The sequence below is a fragment of the Electrophorus electricus genome, chromosome 9 (assembly GCF_013358815.1).
Source record: "Electrophorus electricus isolate fEleEle1 chromosome 9, fEleEle1.pri, whole genome shotgun sequence".
NCBI classification, from domain to species: Eukaryota; Metazoa; Chordata; class Actinopteri; order Gymnotiformes; family Gymnotidae; genus Electrophorus; species Electrophorus electricus.
In genome coordinates, this window is record NC_049543.1 from 11,919,530 (window position 1) to 11,944,529 (window position 25,000).

The 25,000-nt window shown below is 45.4% G+C and overlaps 1 protein-coding gene across 2 annotated transcripts in view; it reads right to left on the reverse strand.

Moving 5' to 3' along the window:
* The window catches only part of pcdh10a (protocadherin 10a), an 18,820-nt gene extending 9,597 nt beyond the window's left edge, over positions 1 to 9,223 (reverse strand). Inside the window, exons 1-3 of one of the 2 annotated variants that reach the window (XM_035530164.1) lie at positions 5,223 to 9,222; positions 4,716 to 4,771; positions 3,375 to 3,481 (exon numbers count right to left, since the gene is read on the reverse strand). In XM_035530164.1, coding sequence (XP_035386057.1) covers positions 3,375 to 3,481; positions 4,716 to 4,771; positions 5,223 to 7,721 — 2,662 coding nt within the window. In that variant the 5' untranslated portion in view covers positions 7,722 to 9,222. Of the gene's footprint in view, positions 1 to 3,374; positions 3,482 to 4,715; positions 4,772 to 5,222 lie in introns of both variants that reach the window. The other variant, XM_035530165.1, reaches the window with a different exon arrangement.
* Between the last annotated feature and the right edge of the window lie 15,777 nt (positions 9,224 to 25,000).

Below are 25,000 nucleotides of genomic sequence, written 5' to 3' on the forward strand. Positions count from 1 at the left end.
TGTGTGTGTGTGTGTGTGTACTGTGATAAATGTGTATTTGTGCTCGTGTGGGTACTGTGATACATGTGTATTTGCGCTTGTGTGCGCGTGTGTGTGTGTGTGTGTGTGTACTGTGATACATGTGTATTTGCGCTTGTGTGCGCGTGTGTGTGTGTGTGTGTGTGTGTACTGTGATACATGTGCATTTGTGCTCGTGTGTGTGTGTACTGTGATACATGTGCATTTGTGCTCGTGTGTGTGTACTGTGATACATGTGCATTTGTGCTCGTGTGTGTGTACTGTGATACATGTGCATTTGTGCTCGTGTGTGTGTACTGTGATACATGTGCATTTGTGCTCGTGTGTGTGTACTGTGATACATGTGCATTTGTGCTCGTGTGTGTGTACTGTGATACATGTGCATTTGTGCTCGTGTGTGTGTACTGTGATACATGTGCATTTGTGCTCGTGTGTGTGTACTGTGATACATGTGCATTTGTGCTCGTGTGTGTGTACTGTGATACATGTGCATTTGTGCTCGTGTGTGTGTACTGTGATACATGTGCATTTGTGCTCGTGTGTGTGTACTGTGATACATGTGCATTTGTGCTCGTGTGTGTGTACTGTGATACATGTGCATTTGTGCTCGTGTGTGTGTACTGTGATACATGTGCATTTGTGCTCGTGTGTGTGTACTGTGATACATGTGCATTTGTGCTCGTGTGTGTGTACTGTGATACATGTGCATTTGTGCTCGTGTGTGTGTACTGTGATACATGTGCATTTGTGCTCGTGTGTGTGTACTGTGATACATGTGTATTTGTGCTCGTGTGTGTGTACTGTGATACATGTGCATTTGTGCTCGTGTGTGTGTACTGTGATACATGTGCATTTGTGCTCGTGTGTGTGTACTGTGATACATGTGCATTTGTGCTCGTGTGTGTGTACTGTGATACATGTGCATTTGTGCTCGTGTGTGTGTACTGTGATACATGTGCATTTGTGCTCGTGTGTGTGTACTGTGATACATGTGCATTTGTGCTCGTGTGTGTGTACTGTGATACATGTGTATTTGTGCTCGTGTGTGTGTGTGTGTACTGTGATACATGTGTATTTGTGCTCGTGTGTGTGTGTGTGTGTACTGTGATACATGTGTATTTGTGCTCGTGTGTGTGTACTGTGATACATGTGTATTTGTGCTCGTGTGTGTACTGTGATACATGTGTATTTGTGCTCGTGTGTGTGTGTGTACTGTGATACATGTGTATTTGTGCTCGTGTGTGTGTGTGTACTGTGATACATGTGTATTTGTGCTCGTGTGTGTGTGTGTACTGTGATACATGTGTATTTGTGCTCGTGTGTGTGTGTGTACTGTGATACATGTGTATTTGTGCTCGTGTGTGTGTGTGTACTGTGATACATGTGTATTTGTGCTCGTGTGTGTATACTGATACATGTGTATTTGTGCTCGTGTGTGTATACTGATACATGTGTATTTGTGCTCGTGTGTGTATACTGATACATGTGTATTTGTGCTCGTGTGTGTATACTGATACATGTGTATTTGTGCTCGTGTGTGTATACTGATACATGTGTATTTGTGCTCGTGTGTGTATGTGTGTGTGTACTGTGATACATTTGTATTTGTGCTCGTGTGTGTGTGTGTGTACTGTGATACATATGTATTTGTGCTCGTGTGTGTGTTTGTGTGTATGTACTGTGATACATGTGTATTTGTGCTCGTGTGTGTGTGTGTACTGCGATACATGTGCATTTGTGCTCGTGTGTGTGTGTGTGTGTACTGCGATACTTGTGCATTTGTGCTCGTGTGTGTGTGTACTGCGATACTTGTGCATTTGTGCTTGTGTGTGTGTGTACTGCGATACTTGTGCATTTGTGCTTGTGTGTGTGTGTACTGTGATACATGTGTATTAGTGCTCGTATGTGTGTGTGTGTGTACTGTGATACATGTGTATTTGTGCTCGTGTGTGTATGTGTGTGTGTACTGTGATACATGTCTATTTGTGCTCGTGTGTGTGTGTGTGTGTGTGTGTGTGTGTGTGTACTGTGATACATGTGTATTTGTGCTCGTGTGTGTGTGTGTGTATGTGTGTGTACTGTGATACATGTGTATTTGTGCTCATGTGTGTGTATGTGTGTGTACTGTGATACATGTGTATTTGTGCTCGTGTGTGTGTGTGTACTGTGATACATGTGTATTTGTGCTCGTGTGTGTGTGTGTACTGTGATACATGTGTATTTGTGCTCGTGTGTGTGTGTACTGTGATACATGTGTATTTGTGCTCGTGTGTGTGTGTGTACTGTGATACATGTGTATTTGTGCTCGTGTGTGTGTGTGTACTGTGATACATGTGTATTTGTGCTCGTGTGTGTGTGTGTGTGTGTGTGTGTGTGTGTGTGTGTGTGTGTGTGTGTGTGTATTTGTGCTCATGTGTGCAAAACACTTTTTTGTTTTTCTTCAACCATATCAAAGCACTTCACACGATTCCCCAGAAATGTAATCTTTCTGAACATTCCCCATGCGCGGCTGGCGCACACACGCGCGTGCACACACACACACACACACACACACACACACACACGCCAGAAGATCTTGGAGGAGAGCGTTTGTGTTCTGTTCCGTGAGGGGGTATTGGTGGTATTTGGCAATGCTGAGACTCACACTAGACATCTCCTGAATGTCACCAGGCTGTATAGATAAAGGTCAGAGTCTTATCGAGTGTCCAGCACCACTGTCATCAGTAACCACACACTAATAGAATTTAAGTTGAACACTCACACACACACACACAAACACACACACAGAGAAAAGTCTCCAGCCTGATTTCACTTAGTTGTGTGCTATCCATGTAAAGGTGTGTGTGTGTATTCGGTATAGTCTGTCTCTCCGTGGCTTTGAAGCTTAGGAATGTTCCTCATTAAGTCGGACAGAAACGCTCCGGCTTGTCCCTGACTCCGCAGCACTACATTCTGTCAGACACGGGAAAGCGTTCTGGGAGCTGACAGGAATCCCGTTAGCCCCGCTGACAGCTGCGGAATTCCCTACACATCCCGTATCGATCCGCATTTCAGCCGCTGTACTTTCAGCGCTGCGATTCCCACGGCAAGCGCACCTGTCCTAATTGACCACGCCTCCACCACATGCTGACCCCACCTACTTCTCCCATAACCTGCACTCTGCTGAAGTGAGGTGGGAATGCTGCAATAACCCCATGCTGGGTGATGACCCCATACCGTGATGACCCCATGTCAGGTGATGACCCCATACTGTGATGACCCCATACTGTGATGACCCCATACCGTGATGAATCCATGTTGGGAGATGACCCCGTAATGGATGATGACCCCATGTCGGGTGATGACCCCGTGCTCACCGGCAGTGTGGCCCCGGTTTGTGGCGTCGTGGTCGCTGTCTCCTTGCTCACTGTCTCCATGACCACTGTCTTTAGAGCTGACGAGATCCGCCTCCTGGAACGCTGAGCTGGAGGGAGGGAAAGAGAACAAGAGAGCAAGAGAGCGAGAGAGCGAGAGAGAGAGAGAGAGAGAGAGAGAGAGAGAGAGAGGAGGAGAATGAGGGAGGGAAAGAGAGAGAGAGGGGAGGAGAAAGGAGGAAGAGAGAGAGGGGGAGAGAGAGGTGAGGAGGATAGAGGAGGAGGAGGAGAGAGCGACAGAGAGGGGAGGAGGAGGAGAGAGAGAGAGAGGTGAGGAGAATAGAGGAGGAGGAGGAGAGAGCGACAGAGAGGGGAGGAGGAGGAGAGAGAGAGAGAGGTGAGGAGAATAGAGGAGGAGGAGGAGAAAGCGACAGAGAGGGGAGGAGGAGAGAGAGAGAGAGGTGAGGAGAATAGAGGAGGAGGAGGAGAGAGCGACAGAGAGGGGAGGAGGAGGAGAGAGAGAGAGAGGTGAGGAGAATAGAGGAGGAGGAGGAGAGAGCGACAGAGAGGGGAGGAGGAGGAGAGAGAGAGAGAGGTGAGGAGAATAGAGGAGGAGGAGGAGAGAGCGACAGAGAGGGGACGAGGGGAGAAGGGAGGAGGGAGGGAGAGAGGGGAGATGCACTGAAACGGGTGTGTTGGACTCTCATTGGTTGGCTGCAGCTGCACTCTGAAGGCCATTCAGACTTACACACTCATAGACTTACACACTCACAGACTTACACACACACACAGACTTACACACAGACTTACACACTCCCACTTACACACTTACACACACTCACAGACTTACACACTCACAGACTTACACACTCACAGACTTACACTTACACACACACTTACAGACTTACACACTCAGACTTACACACACACAGACTTACAGACTTACACACTTACAGATTTACACACACACACTTACAGACTTACAGATTTACACACACACACACACACACACACTTAGACTTACACACACACTTACACATACATAGAATATATATTTATCTGTATATATATATTTTTCTCTATGCACCCCTGGTTCTCTTCCTCAGTTTGGACAGAGCACTCGCCACCATTTCACTGCGTGTTGTACTGTGTATGACTATGTATGTGACAAATAAACCAAACTTGAAACTTGAAACACACACACACACACACACACACTTTTACACTATTGGCACTAATCAACATAAATGCAAGAAAATAAAATAACATATAATGGATCATGACATATGCTGAATTATGTTTTTAGAATCAAACTGATCAAGCTGATGTGTGTGTGTGTTATACCTGTTAACACGACGGGGTCTATCCAGGTAACCGAGTTCTGCCCTCTGGTGTTTGGTCTAAACAGAATCAAACAGATAAGGAATAAAGGCTCTTGTACCCTGTACGCCATCTCCCCACCTGTAAACCGTCTCTGTGGTGCCCGGGTCACGGGGCCGGTGCCGTAACTCTTCAACCATAGCGCGGGCTTTGTTCCGCCCCATGTCCCGTGCGCACGAATCCCCACCCTAAAGCGTGTAGCGGCGTCTCCGCCTAAAGGTGGCGAAAGCAGAGCTCTGGAACCGCTAACGTTAAGAGCGCTTTACCGAGGCTCGCAGAGCGGAGGAAAAGACGTGCTGGGAAAGCAAGTGGCATTTTTTTGAGTTTGAAATCTCTGGAACTTTTAAACACAAGCAAACACAGGAAATGCAGGTTCATTAGCGTCACGTGAGTCATAAGCAAACCTTCGTTTTTCGGTGGAATTCTTGCACGCGCCTAGAGCGAAAGTGGGCTGTTTCAGGTGTGTCTCACCTCGCTGGATAAGATGCTCCCGTTGGATATGATATCCGGCTGCTGGTCGGCGTAACCGGCGACGATAGCCCCGCACGTGCTGTGCTCGGCGTCCGTGCTCCGCGAAGGACTGCACGGCTTGAGGAACATCAGGTCGGTCTTGGCGGACTCGGGCGTGAGGCACACCTGGTAGCAGTAGTTCTGGTTCTGGTGGCGTGAGCCAAAAGTCCCCGACTCCTCCACTGGTACCTGCGCCGTGCTGGCCACGTTCGTGCTCTGCACGAGCATGATATCTGACTTGCTCAGCTTCTTTTTCCGCCCGCGCGCCCCGCGACTGCAGCACGGGCCGCAGCAGGGACAGCAGTCTCCCGCCAGGCACGTGTAGATGTTTATCTTTTTGTCTTTCTGGCAACGCACGGCCAGCACGATCATCGCCAGGAGGAAGATGAAGGACACGGAGCCGAGCGCGATGATGAGGATGAGCGTGAGGTCCAGCGAGCCCTCTTTGGACTTCACCGAACCCCGCTCCCCGCCACGCCCCTCCACCACGCTGTCCACGAGCGCGACGTTGACGCTTGCGGAGGACGACAAGGGAGGCTGTCCATGGTCTCGCACTTCGATCAACAGGTCGTAAGGGTGTGGCGGGTCCCGTTTTTTGGACACGCGGCGCGCGGTGCGCAGCTCGCCGGTCCTCCAGTCCATACGGAACACGCCGAGCTCGTTCCCCCGGAGGATGCTATACGAGAGCCGCGCGTTCTCTCCGTCGTCCGCGTCTGTGGCGACGATGCGCGTTACCAGGTATCCGGGCTCCGCCGAGCGGGGTAAGTGTTCTCTCGCGGTACCGTTTTTGCCCAGCGGGGCGATCACGTTCGGCGCGTTGTCGTTCTGGTCCACTATGATGACGTTAACGGTGGCGTTCGTTATCAGCTCGGGCGTCCCGGAGTCTTTCGCTTGAACCATAAACGTAAACTCTTTGACCTGCTCGTAGTCGAACGAGCGCAGCGCGTAAAGATATCCGTTCTCGGAGTTGATCGAGACGTAAGTCAGAACGGACATGCCCTGGATCTCGCGCTCCAATATGGAGTAAGTCACATAAGCGTTTAGTCCGACGTCCGGATCCGAGGCGCTCACGGCGTAGATGTACGCGCCCGGCACGTTGTTCTCCGTTACGTACACGTCATAAATCGCCTGCGTGAAGCGGGGTGCGTTGTCATTCTCGTCCGACACGTGCACTTTGATGGACTTGCTCGCGGTGAGGGACGGCGCCCCTTTATCCGTCGCCACCACCGTGAGCGTGTAAGACTCGGCGCTCTCGCGGTCTAGCGGACCGTCCGTCACGATGGTGTAATAGTTCTTGAAGGACGATTTGAGTTTGAACGGCACGTCGCCGCGCAGCTCACAGGTCATTTGCGCGTTCTCGCCGGAGTCCCGGTCAGAGACGCTCAGCATGGCGATCACCGTGCCCGAGGCTGCGCTTTCGCTCACCGACTCAGTAACGGTGCTGAATGTGATGTCCGGCGTGTTGTCGTTCACGTCGATTAGTTTGACCAGAACTTTGCAGTGCGCGGGCACTGCGTTCGGTCCCAGGTCCTTCGCCTGGACGTAAATCTGATGCGTGCCACTCTCCTCATAATCCACTTCTCCGGTGACTTCAATCCGTCCGGTGCGCGAGTCGATGTTAAACAGATCCCGAATGCGCGGCGGATTGTGACTGCTTAACGAGTAAACAATCTCTCCGTTTTGGCCCTCGTCCATATCCGTGGCGTTCAGCTGGATCACGAGCGTGCCGACTGGAGAGTTCTCGCGCAGGTTCACGGAATACACGGACTGATCGAAAACCGGTGCGTTGTCGTTGGAGTCCAGCACCTTAACCACGAGGAGCGCGGTACCTGTTCGTTGCGGTTGCCCTCCATCGACGGCGGTGAGCACGTACCTGTGAACAGCCTGCTGCTCGCGGTCTAACGGTTTTTCCAGCACGAGCTCTGCGAACCTGTTTCCATCGCCCTGTGTCTGTACGTCCAAGTAAAAGTAATTGTTGTTCGTGATGGCGTACGTGCTCAGGGCATTGGTGCCTACGTCTGGGTCGAATGCGTTCTCCACCGGGAAGCGGGTACCCGGCGTAGCACTCTCGGTGATTTCCACGGTGATGTCGGTCTCTGGGAAACTCGGCGGATTATCGTTAATATCCAGCACCTCTATCTCCACGCGGAAAAGCTCGAGCGGGTTCTCTAAAAACACCTCGAGATGAAGGAGACACGGCACGGTCTGTCGGCATATCTCCTCTCGGTCAATGCGTTCGTTCACCACGATCGCTCCGTTCTCCAAGTTCACTTCCAGATACGGCGTGCGTGAACTCGGCACCGTCTGAAAGCGGCGCGCGGAAAGTTTGGTTATGTCCAGCCCCAGATCCTCGGCGATATTCCCCACGATCGCTCCGCGCTCCTGTTCCTCCGGTACCGAGTAGTGCAGCTGCGATAGCCCGCCATCCACAACCGAGAACAAGACAAATAGCAAGATCATGTCCAAACAACAAGTGAGCTGGTGTTATCCTCCACTCTCTCTCTCTCTCTCTCTCTCTCTCTCTCTCTCTCCCTCTCTCTCTCTCTCTCTCTCTCTCTCTCTCTCTCTCACACACACACACCCTCCCTCTTAGACGCGTGTCCGTTCTCCGCGCGGACTAGGGGCTGCCCATCGCATCCGTTCGCGGAAAAAATCGCTCGTTGCTACTTCCCACTACGGCGAGAAATCTCCGCTGGCGCGCGCTGTGAACCCGAGACCATGTCGCCGTAGGCGCGAGCAGAACCGGCCATTTGATCCCGCACTCTCGCAGTCACCGGGATTCGACAGTCCGTGCACCAGAGCCAAACATCGCGAAGCCCGTCAAATGCACATATCCGTTAAACCCGTGACAAGACCCAGAAAAAAAAAACAAACAAACAAAAAAATCCCCGGGTCCGGTTAGCACCGTCATGAACTCCCCACAGACAAAGCATAGAATCCCGGAGCCGAACTTTCTAGGCGTCCGCTGAAATCTTCCCGTTACCTCTCTCCGTATGAGCGCGTGCAGCAGAGGTGCCGAGATGCCCAGCACTGCCTCCTCATCGACTTCTGCACAACCAGTGCGCGCGGGTGCCTTCTTTTGCGCAGATCCCCGCCACCAGCGACCAATGGGGGGGCTCAGTCTCGCAGCAATGCGCCATGTGATTGGCCAGCCGGCACGCCACTTGCAGGCCCTTAGCTCGCCCCTCGCGTTCCCACTACGCGTCTCGCCGTGCAGGGTTGAGAATGATCACTGATTTGCATGTTTCAGGAATAAAGTCAAACAGTTGCTTTCCAGGCAAACGTTGTCAGTGGAACGCGCTAAATCCCGCACGCGCCACGATCGCATGTCATGTGGCTTGTCTTATTCTGAAATCAAACATTTGGTTCAGTGCCAAAATTTCACTTCCTACCGTTTACAAAAACTGGGAACCGAGGCTGCAGTCCCGGATTTGAAACAGGACCTTTATTTGCAGACGCGTTTAAACGCAGTCACGAGCGCATTTAGGGCTTGACGCACTTGAGAAGAGTGGCGTGGCTCAGCGCTTAGTATGCAGCGCACGATCGCGCAAGCCGGTTGTCTGCACCGGGAGCGCGTGAGTACGAAGGAATTCGGGCTTTAGTACCAGGTCCCTTCCAAAGGAAAAAAAAACAAAAAAACATGCAGATTTCACCCCTGTGTTCCGACCATCTTCACATGAAACCCGAGACACAGATGACACCTCTCCGTCCCCCTCTCTCTCGCATCCTCTCTGCACGACTGTCTGTTAGTTGGATGTTTCAAGTTGTTGAACGCGCAAAAAAAGAGAGAAAAAAACCCCACCAACGACCCGGACCGAGGTTTTATAACGGATCACGCCTTCTGTCTCTTGTCTTCACGTCGATGCTGTCCCGGTAAGACTCGGTAGCGTCGCTACTGCTGCGTTAAGCTTCCGATGCATCGTTAACAAGTCTCCCCCCGCTGCCAGTCCGTGTCTGTGTCGCAGCAGAGTTGTCGGCCCGTGCAGGTTGTGCAGTTAGCTGTACTTCACGTGCCCTCTAGCGGACAGAGGCGGCCCGGGCTCCCGACCCCTGAACTCCGCCTTTCCGCCAGGTTTACAGCCGTAACTTTAAACGCGCGCCCTCCCGGACCGGCCGAGGCGCCGTGTTCTGTGCTTATCGGTACTTCTTTTATTTTTATCCTTATTTTATTATGTTTGCATAGCCAAAATATGCAACTTTTACTAAAAGATAAAACGCGCTTCTGTGCTTTAGTTTTTTTTTTTTATAGGTCCGGCTAGCGCAGACCCAGCGCTCATTAAACACAGCGTGGACCCGACGCTTACTACACGCGCGCGCTCAGTCTCGAGCTCTCGCTGCCCCCTTTCCCTCTTTCTGCAACCAGCAGCGCCGCCACGCGGCCGCTCACGCTCTCCTAGTAGGCGTCAGCTGAGATGCTTATCTCGAGCGTTTGGAAACGTGTTTTATTAAAGCGGCTGAACCGCGGGAGCCTTAACCGCGTGCACCTGAGCTCGTGCATTAAAGGACGTTTAAAAAGCCCAGCGCGAAAACTGGCCAAATGGAGTTATGATCAGCATCTAGACAAGACATGGACTGTGTCACCAATTAATTCTATCTATCTATCTATCTATCTATCTATCTATCTATCTATCTATCTATCTATCTATCTATCTATCTATCTATCTATCTATCTATCTATCTCTCTCTCTCTCTCTCTCTCTCTCTCTCTCTCTCTCTCTCTCTCTCTCTCTCTCTCTCTCTCTCTGATGGATTGACCTGGTTGCTAGCCATCCATCAGCGTGTCAGCCAGGAGGAGAATGATAGCACAAGACTGACGCTCCTTTTTCAGTCATCCTGACCTTACACACTCCACACACATACATCATTACCAGGCAGTGTGTGTGTGTGTGTGTGTGTGTGTGTGTGTGTGTGTGTGTGTGTGTGTGTGTGTGTGTATGTGCATGCATGACAGGGAGAGAGAAAGGGAGGCAAAGATTGAGAGAGAGAGAGGGGGGGGGGGGAGGGAGAGAGATAAAAAGAAAGAGAGACAGTAGACCTGCACTGAAATTGGAATAAAGGCTGATATGAGTGTGAAGAGATATTGATAGACAGACTGAGTGAGAGATTGATAGAGAGAAAGAAAGAGAAAGTGAGGAGTGTAATCATATTGTGCCATTTGGAGAGATGAAACGACAGGTGCCCAGATATGACACTGTGTACAGCTGTCGAGTCCCCTGTTAACCCAGTAATATCTGTCCTCTACACCAGCGCTCTGCTTTCCTCATGCATGCGTCTGATTGGCTGAGAGCTGGGTCTCAGAGTGGTTGCCAGCGTGGACTTTCTCAGACATCACTTAAGAACTGAACGCTCCCCGCATCCCCTTGCTAATCTCCACGTTAAATATTAGCCCTGTTCAAACATGATGGGGCAGATGTCTGACAGGCCGTGGACACAAGGCTGCCTGGGACTCCATTACAGCACCTGAGAGCACACACACGTGGCGGGGTGTGTCCTCTACACACTTGCTCTCGTACTGCACACGCTTACACACTTGCTCTCGTAGTGCACACCCTTACACACTCGCTCTCGTAGTGAACACCCTTACACACTCTCGTAGTGCATACTAAGGTTTGAGTACGTTCAGCAGTGTTAAGACGTGACGTCAGTACCTGAGCTCGCTGGTGTGGAGGCTGAAGTTCACTCCCTCTCATTGCGTGGAACTGAGTGTGAGAGTCTATGTCAGGAAATCTGTGCTCCAAGAATGTTCAATGAACACACACACATACACACACACATACATACATGCGTACACACACAGAATGAAAAACAATTGATGCTGGCATGTTGTAAGGCTTGTGGGAGGAAAATGGATGTGTCCTGCTCTTTTAAAGACTTGGAGATAGAGAGAGTGTGTGTGTGTGTATGTGGGTGGGTGGGCGTGTGTGTATGTGTTGGGGGGGTGTGGGTGTGTTTGGGGGTGTGTGTGCATTCAGTGGGTGTGTATGTTGGGGTGTATATAAGTGTGTGTGTGTTTGTGTGCTGGTGTGTGTGTTGTTTTAATGAAGTGGCGCCTGTTCCTGGTTTCTTGGAGACTTTTAGTGCTGATGTGACAATTGAGAGAGAGAGAGAGAGAGAGAGAGAGAGAGAGAGAGAGAGAGAGAGAGAGAGAGAGAGAGAGAGAGAGAGAGAGAGAGAGGCCCCGTCGCATCTACAACAAACACGGAGGAACCATCCATCAGTCGTCAACGCCGTCCAGGACTGTAATTAATTCCACTAACGGGGGCCAAGGTCAGGAGCGCGCCGCGGGAGCTGTGTGGGGCGGATCAATGCGAGCCGGCGCGCCCCCGTGCCGCCCCGTGCCGCGCGCCGCTTCGCTTACGGTGCTTCGGAATGCATCCGGACCAGGTTCTGCGTGCGCCTTTTGTTCACGTGCCTCTTTGTTAAATATGACTCGCAGAGAGAGAGAGAGAGAGAGAGAGAGAGAGAGAGAGAGAGAGAGAGAGAGAGAGAGAGAGAGAGAGAGAGAGAGAGAGAGAGAGAGAGAGAGAGAGAGAGAGAGAGAGAGAGAGAGAGAGAGAGAGAGAGAGAGAGAGAGAGAGAGAGAGAGAGAGAGAGAGAGAGAATAAATTAACTTCGCACGGGTAATGCGAACATATTCATTGAATTTAACGGCTTCATTAAACTCGGAGGGAGAGGTGAGAGAATGACAGAGATATGTATTTAGCAGTCATAGCTGTTATTTAGCTTTTTGTTCGTTTAACAGTCAATCTAATGGAATTACAAATTTTGTCTTTGATCCGCGGTGACGCGAGACGTGTTTTTTCCCCGGTATGCATGCATAGGAACTCCTCGCGATCCCTCCCAACCCGCCACGTGAGCTCCGCTCTTCCCAGCTACGGTGCTCCAGTTCCCGGAATGAATTACGGCAGTAAACAATTCCACGGGTTCAATAACTCGATAAACTGCGAATAGTCCGTTTAAACCGGTTTCCTGCTCGAGCAATTAACGATTCGTTCGAACAAAGCCAAATCGGAAGTTTTGTATATAATTTAAACCTCCGATTCCTCTTTGATCTTAAATGTCGACCGCGGCTGTGTATTTCGGAACCTTGCTCCGCAAAGTGAGCTGGAAATCTGTCAAGATAATAAAACAGCCCAGTTCCGTTATAAACGTTTTTTTAATGGGTTAAATGACCCTACTTTCCGCGCTGATCTACTAATCTACCGACTCTGCGAGCGTATTGACCGCTGGCGCCTCAGACCCGCGCGGATCAAACGGAGCCTTTCTGCACGCGCGTAGCGAGGCGAGATTTAAACAGCACGAGCGAGTGAGCGAGCGAGTTTGAAATATTTAAAAAGAACAACGCGTTTAGGGCTATAGCAGCTTTTCAAAAGAGTCAAATCCATACACACACATACACGCACACACACACAGTTCAGTCTTCTGCTCAAACACGTGTGAATCACACCTGGCTGTGATAACAGAGTGCGTTAAAATATGTAAAACACTTAAAGGACGCAAATCGCTTTAGAGGTGGCGCGCTCGCACACACACGCACACACACACACACAGATTGTATTTAACCGCGTGCCTGACCTCGTGAGGACCTGCTTCTAACAGTCGTGAGACTTTAGCTGTCCGCGCGCTTTGAACCGAAACCAAACAGACGGATGTGTGTTCGAGAGAATTTCACTTAAATAAAGTTAATTAACATTAATAAGAGCCCACAAATATTTAAAGTCTGCTAGATATTAGAGCTAGACACTGGTGTGTGTATGTGCGCGTGTGTGTGTGTGTGCGCGCGCGCGCTTCCGTCTCTGTATGTGTCTCTACGTGTGTCTCTCTTTATACATGTGTGTCTCTATATGTGTTTATCTTTCTCTGTACGTGTCTCTCTATACGTGTGTTTGTCTATCTCTGTACATGTGTCTGCACGTGTGTCTCTCGTGTGTTTGTCTCTCTCTGTACATGTGTTTGTGTGACTCTATACGTGTGTCTTTCTATACATGTGTGTCTATATGTGTGTGTCTCTCTCTATGTATGTCTCTACGTGTATGTCTCTCGCTTTGTGTATCTCTCTATACGTGTGTGTGTCTGTCTATATGTGTGTGTCTCTCTCTCTATATATGTGTATTTGTCTCTCTATACGTGTGTGTATGTCTCTATACGTGTTTGTGTGTATGTGTGTGTAGTCAGGCTAAAGTAAAGTGCAGTGAATAAGAATCCTTCAATCTAAGAATGCAGAAATGCTTCAGAGATGGCCTTGTACAGAGTGCAGCTTTTATGTACACACACACACACACACACACACACACACACACACACACACACACACACACACACACACACACACACACACCCTTTTGAATTCATCCACACATGTATACTTTCTCAATTCACTTGGAAATTAACTAAATAAACCTTCCCTTTCTCTCTGTGCTTCTCAGACTGCCCTGGTCCGTGTGTCGGAACGGTTTGTGGCAGTGAGATCCGCCGCATGACCAACGCCGCTGCCGTTCTGCTGATGGATTGGTTTCATTTGTACAACTACTTTAACACACATGAAAAGTAAATGTATTTCATCTGAAAGCTTTAACCCAGGACTCACAGCAGTCCTGCATTCCATAGTGTGTGTGTGTGTGTGTGTGTGTGTGTGTGTGTGTGTGTGTGTGTGTGTGTGTGTGTGTGTGTGTGTGTGTGTGTGTGTGTGTGTGTGAACTATAATAAACTGTAATATCAGGTCTGATGTAGGTTCATGCATAGCTCTCTCTTTCTCTTGTGTGTGTGTGTGTGTGTGTGTGTGTGTGTGAGTTTAAAGAAATTCATACTGTGGCTGTAGGTGTTCCACAAATTATTGACTCTCTTGAATTTTAAGTACGCTGTGAAAAAATATAAAGTTATAAAGTTTAGTGATGCAGTCACGATTACTTTATGTACAGTTTGAAACATGTGGCTAAATCAGATTAACCTGGGATTAATTAGAAATCAGACTAACCTAGGTTTAATTAGACATCAAACTAACGTTGGATTAATTAGACATCAGACTATCCTGGGATTAATTAGACATCAGACTACCCTGGGATTAATTAGACATCAGACTACCCTGGGATTAATTACATATCAGACTAACCTGGGATTAATTACATATCAGACTAACCTGGGATTAATTAGACATCAGACTACCCTGGGATTAATTATATATCAGACTACCCTAGGATTAATTAGACATCAGACTACTCTGGGATTAATTACATATCAGACTAACCTGGGATTAATTAGATATCAGACTACCCTGGGATTAATTAGACATCAGACTACCCTGGGATTAAGTAGACATCAGACTACCCTGGTATTAATTATATATCAGACTACCCTGGGATTAATTAGACATCAGACTACCCTGGGATTAATTATATATCAGAATAACCTGGGATTAAGTAGACATCAGACTACCCTGGGATTAATTATATATCAGAATAACCTGGGATTAATTAGACATCAGACTACCCTGGGATTAATTATATATCAGAATAACCTGGGATTAATGACTGACCTCTCCCCAGATAGTCAGTGATCATATCACTGTAATCAGACTCTGAATGGTGACTTTGGCATTCCATGTTATGACCACCGAGCACAAGCAAGAACATGGGAGTGAGACCATCTCCTATCAGACTATTACCCCCCACTATAACCCCCCCACTATTACCCCTCTACTATTACCCCCCACTATTACCCCCCCACTATTAGCCCTCTACTATTACCCCCCACTATTACCCCTCTACTATTACCCCCCCCACCATTACCCCTGCACTATTACCTCCCCACTATTACCCCTCTACTATTACCCCCCCACCATTACCCCCCCACTATTACCCCCACTATTACCCCCACCATTACCCCCCCACTATTACCCCTCCACTATTACCCCTCTACTATTACCCCCCCACTATTACCCCTCCACTATTACCCCCCACTATTACCCCTCCACTATTACCCCTCTACTATTACCCCTCCACCATTACCCCCCACTATTACCCCTCCACTATTACCCCTCCACCATCACCCCTCCACTATTACCCCTCCACCATCACTCCTCTACTATTACCCCCCACTATTACCCCTCCACCATCACCCCTCCACATCACCCCTCCACTATTACCCCTCCACTATTACCTCTCTACTATTACCCCTCCATCATTACCCCTCCACTATTACCCCTCTGCCATTACCCCTCCACTATTACCCCTCCACACGCTGCACACTGAACAAATATAGCAAAGGACCCTGACACTAAAAGACGTAGCGTTGCTAACAGGGACGTACGCAAGCCGCGGTCCTGTGGAGCTTTGGTGCTGCAGACCAGCATCCTGTATGTGATGATGTTATGAGGTCTGGCCTTTCACCCTGCCCTTCATCACCCTGTGATGTGAATGCTATCTTCATTCTTCATGCTGAATTTTTAAAAATATTCTAAAGATACGAGGTTGATATTTATATTCACGCACTTCTGAAGATATTGGCCCTGATATACAAAACAACCAATAATGTTGACCACAGCTGTATATTTCATAGACTTTCTGTGTGTGTGTGTGTGCGTGTGTGTGTCTGTCTGTTTGATGTAGGTTTATATGAGAGATTAGTTTATGGTTGGTTGAGCTTATGGATCATTTATTGGCACTACAGATTGTGTGTGTGTCCTTGTGTTGGAGAATATGCAAGCGTGCATGTTTGTGTGTGTGCCTACTCATGTGCAATTATGTGTGCGAATGTGTGTGCATGCATGTATGAATGTGCATGTGTGTTTTCATATGCAGCTAGTTACAGACGTTTATCAGGTTGCCGTATCAACCCTGAACAGTACAGCAACCATGGAGAGAAGCCATTTACTGACACACACATACACACACACACGCATGCGCGCACACACACACACACACACACACACACACACATACACACACACACACACACACACACACACAGGTCAGGAGGAGGTGGTGAGGAACATCCTAATCCAGATTATTTATTGTGTAAACCCATAATCCCATTTAAAGAGTGAATCCAATGGCATTTCTGCAGAGATAATCTGAGTTCTCTCAAACTCCACCGCACATCTGCAGAGCTGATGTGTTAGAACAGACGTTATACACACAAGGTTTGTAGCTACATAGCCATCACAAAAGGATATGTACTATGCAGGTGGTCTGCAGGTAGTGTGTAGGAATGAATATTTTAATTAGTTACATTTATTTAGCGCCTTCCTCAAACCTAAGACCGCTTTATAGACAGATATCAGCTTTTACAATCACTCTCACGCACACACACACACACACACACAAACACACACACACTAATGAGAAGCGGCAGACAATTTACACACAGTATACAGGGGAGGAGGTTAAGACCAGGACAGAGAACCCCCCCCCCCACACACACACACACACACACACACACACACACTCACACACGCACGCATGCGCACATGCACACACACACACACGCACACACACACACATACACACATAGAGCCCCAACAATCACTGGATACACACCCATAACACCAACCCTCAATGGATGTACATACATACACACAGGTAGCGTGTAGGTAGTCTGTAGGTAGCGTGTACGTAGAATGTAGGTAATATGTAGGTAGTGTGTGGGTAGCACGTAGGTAGCGTGTAGGTAACGTGTATGTAGCATATACATAATGTGTAGGTAGCATGTAGGTAGTATGTAAGTACAGTGTAGGTAATGTGTACATAGTGTGTATGTAATATGTAGGTAATGTGTAGGTAGTATGTAGGTAGTGTGTCGGTAGTATGTAGGTAGCGTGTACGTAGAATGTAGGTAATATGTAGGTAGTGTGTGGGTAGCACGTAGGTAGCGTGTAGGTAACGTGTATGTAGCATATACATAATGTGTAGGTAGCATGTAAGTACTGTGTAGGTAATGTGTACATAGTGTGTAGGAAGTATGTAGGTAGCATGTAGGTAGTGTGTAGGTAGTGTGCATGTAGCCTGTAGGTAATATGTAGGTAGTGTGTAGGTAGTGTGTAGGTAGCATGTAGGTAGTGTGTAGGTAGCGTGGAGGTAGTGTGTATGTCACGTGGAGGTAATATGTAGCTAGCATGTAGGTAGTGTGTAGGTAGCATGTAGGTAGTGTGTAGATAGTATGTACGTAGTGTGTAGGTAGTATGTATGTAGCGTGTAGGTAGTATGTAAGTAGTATGTAGGTAGTGTGTGATATTGAGTGGTTAATGGCCTTTAGCCAGTCACATGCAGACACTTTAACATGGCATCAAAGCAAAGATCCCAGACAGAATGAGGTGTGTGCACATACCTTTGTGTGTGTGTGTGTGTGTGTGTGTGTTTAATGCCATATATGCATAAATTCTGCTTCAAATTTTGAGCTATGTTGCAGCCCCTGTTAGATCACCACCTGCTTCAAGTGTCTGATTAGTGTCTGATTAGCGTCTGATTAGCCTCTAGGGTCTGCTAATTAAAACTGTAATCAGTCACTGTGCAAACCTGCAGCATTTACCAGCCACACACACGCACACACACACACACGCGCGTGCGCACACACACACACACACACACACACACACACACGCATACATACACACACACACACACACATGCGCGCACACACACACACACACACACACACACACACATATACACACATATATTACATACAGTTATTTTTGCTCCAGTCCAGTAAGCTAAATGCAGTGGTAATTTATTCACAGTAAAGCTTTATGTGGCTTTGGGTTGGATATTGTATCATTTGTTAGTTATTATCACAATATTGGCCTTTACAATTGTGATATGGGGAAATAAGTCCAATATGCAAGTGAAACTCCTAATGTTATTTTTTTAATTGTGTGCTGTGACACACTATCCTTCCTGATGTGTTTTCTGGGGGCATTGCAATTAAATATAGGGAATGATTCGTGTATGTGTGTGTAGTGACTGGTGTGTGTGTAGGGAGTGACAGATGTGTGTGTAGGGAGTGACAGATGTGTGTGTAGTGACGGGTGTGTGTGTAGTGACAGATGTGTGTGTAGTGACGGGTGTGTGTAGGGAGTGACAGATGTGTGTGTAGTGACAGGTGTGTGTGTAGGGAGTGACAGGTGTGTGTGTAGTGACGGGTGTGTGTGTAGTGACAGGTGTGTGTGTAGGGAGTGACAGGTGTGTGTGTAGTGACGGGTGTGTGTGTAGTGACAGGTGTGTGTGTAGGGAGTGACAGGTGTGTGTGTAGTGACAGGTGTGTGTGTAGTGACGGGTGTGTGTGTAGTGACGGGTGTGTGTGTAGTGGCAGGTGTGTGTGTAGGGAGTGACAGATGTGTGTGTAGTGACGGGTGTGTGTGTGTGTGTGTGTAGTGAATGACTGTCCAGTCATGCAGTAGTTTGGCGCATTACTGTATGATGGCTGCAGAGTATTGTGGGTGAAATCATGTCCTCCTCCCAGCCGTGGTTCCTACACAAGGTGCTACACCCACCCCGTCTACACCTACTGCTACACCCACCACTACACGCACCCCTACACCCTCCTCTACACCCACCCCTACACTTTCCCCTACACCCACCCGTGCACCACTGGTAACCATTAACAGATCAGATAACTACAGGAAAGTAAACCAGTACATCAAAAAGAACCAAAAAAAGAAAAAATAATAATACAAAACCACAACTCCCTAAAACAACCAACGAAAACACAAAGAATAATATTTATCTGAGTTTAGGTGCTCGTTGTACACAGAGCGACTTCACTGAGACCCCAGACATTTTCATACCCAATCAGGCTATCTCACAATAAACATCTGGTCCCTGATCTTCTGAACACAGTTACAGTACCACTCCTGTTTTGGCCCTCGGTCAGACATGACCTACTGACCTATGCTGCATCTGACACAGTCACAACCCAACACTGTAAAACCAGCACCAAACTGACTGAAACAAGACAGCTAAGGACTAAACACACATGTTAACCCAGAGCCATGAATCAGAGAAACAGGGTTCCCCTCTACCATGGTATGGACACGCTGATCACGTGATAATCACACTATCATAACGCTATAATCACGTTCCAATCACACTATAAACACATTATAATCATACTATAATCACACTATGATCATGCCATAATCACACTATAATCACGCTATAATCACGTTCTAATCATGTTATAATCACACTATAATCACATTATAATCATGCTATAATCACACTATGATCATGCGATAATCACACTACCATCACACTATAACCACGTTCTAATAACGTTCTAATCACACTATAATCACATTATAATCACGTTCTAATCACGTTCTAATCACACTATAATCACATTCTAATCATGTTCTAATCACATTATAATCACACTATAATCACATTCTAATCACGCAATAAGCACACAACAATCATGTTATAATCACACTATAATCACACAATAATCATGTTATAATCACACTATAATCATATTCTAATCACGTTATAAGCACACTATAATCACATTCTAATCACACCATAATCACACAATAATCATGCTATAATCACACTATAATCACATTCTAATCACACTATAATCACTCTATAATCACGCTATAATCACATGATAATCACACAATAATCACGCTATAATCACACAATAATCACGTTATAATCACACTATAATCACACAATAATCATGCTATAATCACACAATAATCACGCTATAATCACACTATAATCACACTATAATCACACTTTAATCACACTATAATCACACAAGAATCATGCTATAATCACACAATAATCACGCTATAATCACACTATAATCACGTTATAATCACACAATTATCACAATAATCACGCTATAATCACACTATGATCACGTTATAATCACACTATAATCACACAATAATCACGCTATAATCACACTATAATCACACTTTAATCACACTATAATCACACTTTAATCACACTATAATCACACAAGAATCACGCTATAATCACACAATAATCACGCTAAAATCACACTATAATCACGTTATAATCACACAATTATCACAATAATCACGCTATAATCACACTATGATCACGTTATAATCACACTATAATCACACAATAATCACGCTATAATCACACTATAATCACGTTATAATCACACTATAATCACACAATAATCATGCTATAATCACACAATAATCACGCTATAATCACACTATAATCACACTATAATCACACTTTAATCACACTATAATCACACAAGAATCACGCTATAATCACAATAATCACGCTATAATCACACTATAATCACGTTATAATCACACAATTATCACAATAATCACGCTATAATCACACTATGATCACGTTATAATCACACTATAATCACACAATAATCACGCTATAATCACACTATAATCACACTTTAATCACACAATAATCACGCTATAATCACACTATAATCATGTTATAATCACACAATAATCATGCTATAATCACACTATAATCACACAATAATCACACTATAATCACACAATAATCACACAATAATCACGCTATAATCACACAATAATCACACTATAATCACACTATAATCACGTTATAATCACACTATAATCACACAATAATCACACAATAATCACGCTATAATCACACAATAATCACACTATAATCACACAATAATCACGCTATAATCACACAATAATCACACTATAATCACACTATAATCACCCAATAATCATGCTATAATCCCACTATAATCACGTTATAATCACACTATAATCACACTATTTTCACACAATAATCACGCTATAATCACACTATAATCACATTATAATCACACTATAATCACACAATAATCACACTATAATCACACTATAATCACGCTATAATCACACAATAATCACACAATAATCACACAATAATCACATTATAATCACAATAATCACACTATAATCACACTATAATCACAGAATAATCGAGTTATAATCACACAATAATCACAATAATCACGCTATAATCACACTATAATCACACAATAATCACACAATAATCACGCTATAATCACGCTATAATCACACTATAATCACACAATAATCACGCTATAATCACACAATAATCACGCTATAATCACACTATAATCACGTTATAATCACACAATAATCACTATAATCACACTATAATCACACAATAATCACACAATAATCACGCTATAATCACGCTATAATCACACTATAATCACACAATAATCACGCTATAATCACACAATAATCACGCTATAATCCCACTATAATCACGTTATAATCACACAATAATCACACTATTTTCACACAATAATCACGCTATAATCACACTATAATCACATTATAATCACACTATAATCACACAATAATCACACTATAATCACACAATAATCACATTATAATCACACAATAATCACACAATAATCACATTATAATCACACAATAATCACACTATAATCACACTATAATCACAGAATAATCGAGTTATAATCACACAATAATCACAATAATCACGCTATAATCACACTATAATCACACAATAATCACACAATAATCATGCTATAATCACGCTATAATCACACTATAATCACACAATAATCACGCTATAATCACACAATAATCACGCTATAATCACACTATAATCACGTTATGATCACACAATAATCACAATAATCACGCTATAATCACACTATAATCACACAATAATCACACAATAATCATGCTATAATCACGCTATAATCACACTATAATCACACAATAATCACGCTATAATCACACAATAATCACGCTATAATCACACTATAATCACGTTATAATCACACAATAATCACAATAATCACGCTATAATCACACTATAATCACACAATAATCACACTATAATCACACTATAATCACACAATAATCACGCTATAATCACACAATAATCACACTATAATCACACAGTAATCACATTATAATCACACAATAATCACACAATAATCACAATATAATCACACAATAATCACATTATAATCACACTATAATCACACAATAATCACATTATAATCACACTATAATCACACAATAATCACGCTATAATCACACAATAATCACGCTATAATCACATTATAATCACACTGTAATCACACTATAATCACGCTATAATCACGTTACACCTTTGCTGCTGTAGCATGTGTAGACTTCACCTGTGCTTGCACTGCGCTGGGCTCATAATAACACAACCCATGTACAGCACTATGATGATGAGATAATGAGCTGTAATTCACTACACTACTCATTACACTGCTGGAGTTTAGTGACTGCTGTGTAACTCTCCATGCTGGGGGGCAGGAAAAATGTACCATAACTTATTATTATTAAAAGACTGGATTCCAGCGCACACACACGTGGGAGTACAGCGCACGGACCCGGGAGCCCAGCAAACGCACGTGGGAGTCCAGCACACGGACTGAGGAATCCAGGACACAGACGCTAGTGTCCAGGCTGGCATCAGAAGAGACCTGGCTGGCCAGAGGGGGGAGTGGGGTTGAGGTGATTTGTGACTGTCTAAGTTTGAGAGACAGGCAGTGAGGTGCGATGCGGAGGCCTGTACCACCTCCTTCTCTCCTCCCCTCACTTCCTGTCGGATCCGAGACTGTGTTTGTAACCTTGTCTTTGTTTATCATCACACCTCATGGCGTTAAGATGCAGGTACAACACCAGAAGGGAGAGAGGGAGAGAGGGACATTCTACAAGGGTTTAATGATGCTTCTAATTTTACAAGAAAATTTACTGGTGCATGTGTAAGTCCATCAGTCTCTCTCCCGCTTTCTGACGGACACACACACACACACACACACACACACACACACACACACACACACACACACACACACACAAAGATTCTCTCGCTCTCTCTCAATTTAATAAATAAATAATTTGACATTCTGTCTGTAGGCTTGTCAATCCTTTTAATCTGGAGACAAAGTTTAAAAGGTTCTGTGTGTGTGTGTGTGTGTGTGTGTGTGTGTGTGTGTGCGTGTGTGTGTGTGTTTAACATTTACAAAGCTTGAAGAGCTTTAAGAGGTGCATTTAAGCTTCTGCAGACAGAGGTCTGAAAAGAGAGCAAAACAAAGGAAAGATATGGAGAACTCAAAAGAGACAGAGTGGAGGGAGGGAGAGAGAGAGAGAGTTTAGAGACAGAGAGAGAGAGAGTTTAGAGAGAGAGTGAGAGAGAGTTTAGAGACGAGAGAGAGAGTTTAGAGACAGAGTGGAGAGAGAGAGAGAGAGAGAGAGTTTAGAGACAGAGAGAGTTTAGAGACAGAGTGGAGAGAGAGAGAGAGAGTTTAGAGACAGTGTAGAGAGATAGAGAGAGAGAGAGTTTAGAGACAGAGTGGAGAGAGAGAGTTTAGAGAGAGAGTGAGAGAGAGAGAGAGAGAGTTTAGAGACAGAATGGAGAGAGAGAGAGAGTTTAGAGAGAGAGAGAGTTTAGAGAGAGAGTGAGAGAGAGTTTAGAGACAGAGTGGAGAGAGAGGGAGAGTTTAGAGAGAGAGTGAGAGAGAGAGAGAGAGTTTAGAGAGAGAGAGTTTAGAGACAGAGTGAGAGAGAGAGAGTTTAGAGACAGAGTGGAGAGAGAGAGAGAGTTTAGAGAGAGAGAGAGAGAGTTTAGAGACAGTGGAGAGAGAGAGAGAGAGAGAGTTTAGAGACCAGAGAGAGAGAGAGAGAGAGAGAGAGAACGAGAGAGAATAGAGACAGAGTAGAGATTTGAGATTTCAATAAACTTTATTAATTAATTATAAAGTATAAAAACACATTTAAACACACCTTACAATAAAAAGGAACATTTAAATTAAAGAAAATCATCAAAAAACACTTTTCAGAGCACAAAACATCATTGTAACCCCAAATATTTTCAAAAGTGGTCAAATAATTCATAACAGAATAAAACCTAAAATCTATCACTATACGACTCTTCACTAATCTGTTAAACACATCTACAGTACTGCTGTCAGTCTGGCCCTCAGTTAAACTCTTCCTGCTGATCCACACTGCCATCTTGGATTGCCCTAAAATGAAATTGAAACGTTGACATTGTGCTTTCTTCTTCTGTGTGTAATTATACCCACAAACAAAGAGGACTGGTGTAAAAACACCACCAAACAGTTCAAAAATCATTACTAAGAGTCTAAGCAAGGGTGTCAACCTGGGACTTTCCATAAAACAGTGGAAAACTGTTTCCCTTATGACAAATACAGACACTCAGGACTCGTAGCTGGGTTTAAAACGGAAACTAAAGCATTAACCGCTACTATACCATGTAAATTCTCCACTGTAAATCACCATAAGGCCTCGTCGAAGGTGGTTTATAGAACGCCCTCCAGGCTGGATTAACCCCTTCTCCCAGGGCCAGTTTTTTTTTGCGCCAAGGGGTATCAAGCCTACCATTTAATTTATCTTTGTTTAACACTTTAACACAGGCCCTATAGAGGGTCTTCCCAGACACCTCCTCCAGAGCCAGAGTAGAGAGAGAGAGAGAGAGAGAGAGAGTTTAGACAGGAGACAGAGTAGAGAGAGAGACAGAGAGAGAGAGAGAGAGAGAGAGAATTTCAAACACACACACCTGCACACACCCACACACACCCACACACACACACCCACACAGAGTAGAGCATGATGGTATATGTTAATAATATCCCCAAGGCACAAACTTTTACAACAGCCTTCAACCACTGAGTGTGTGTGTGTGTGTGTGTGTGTGTGTGTGTGT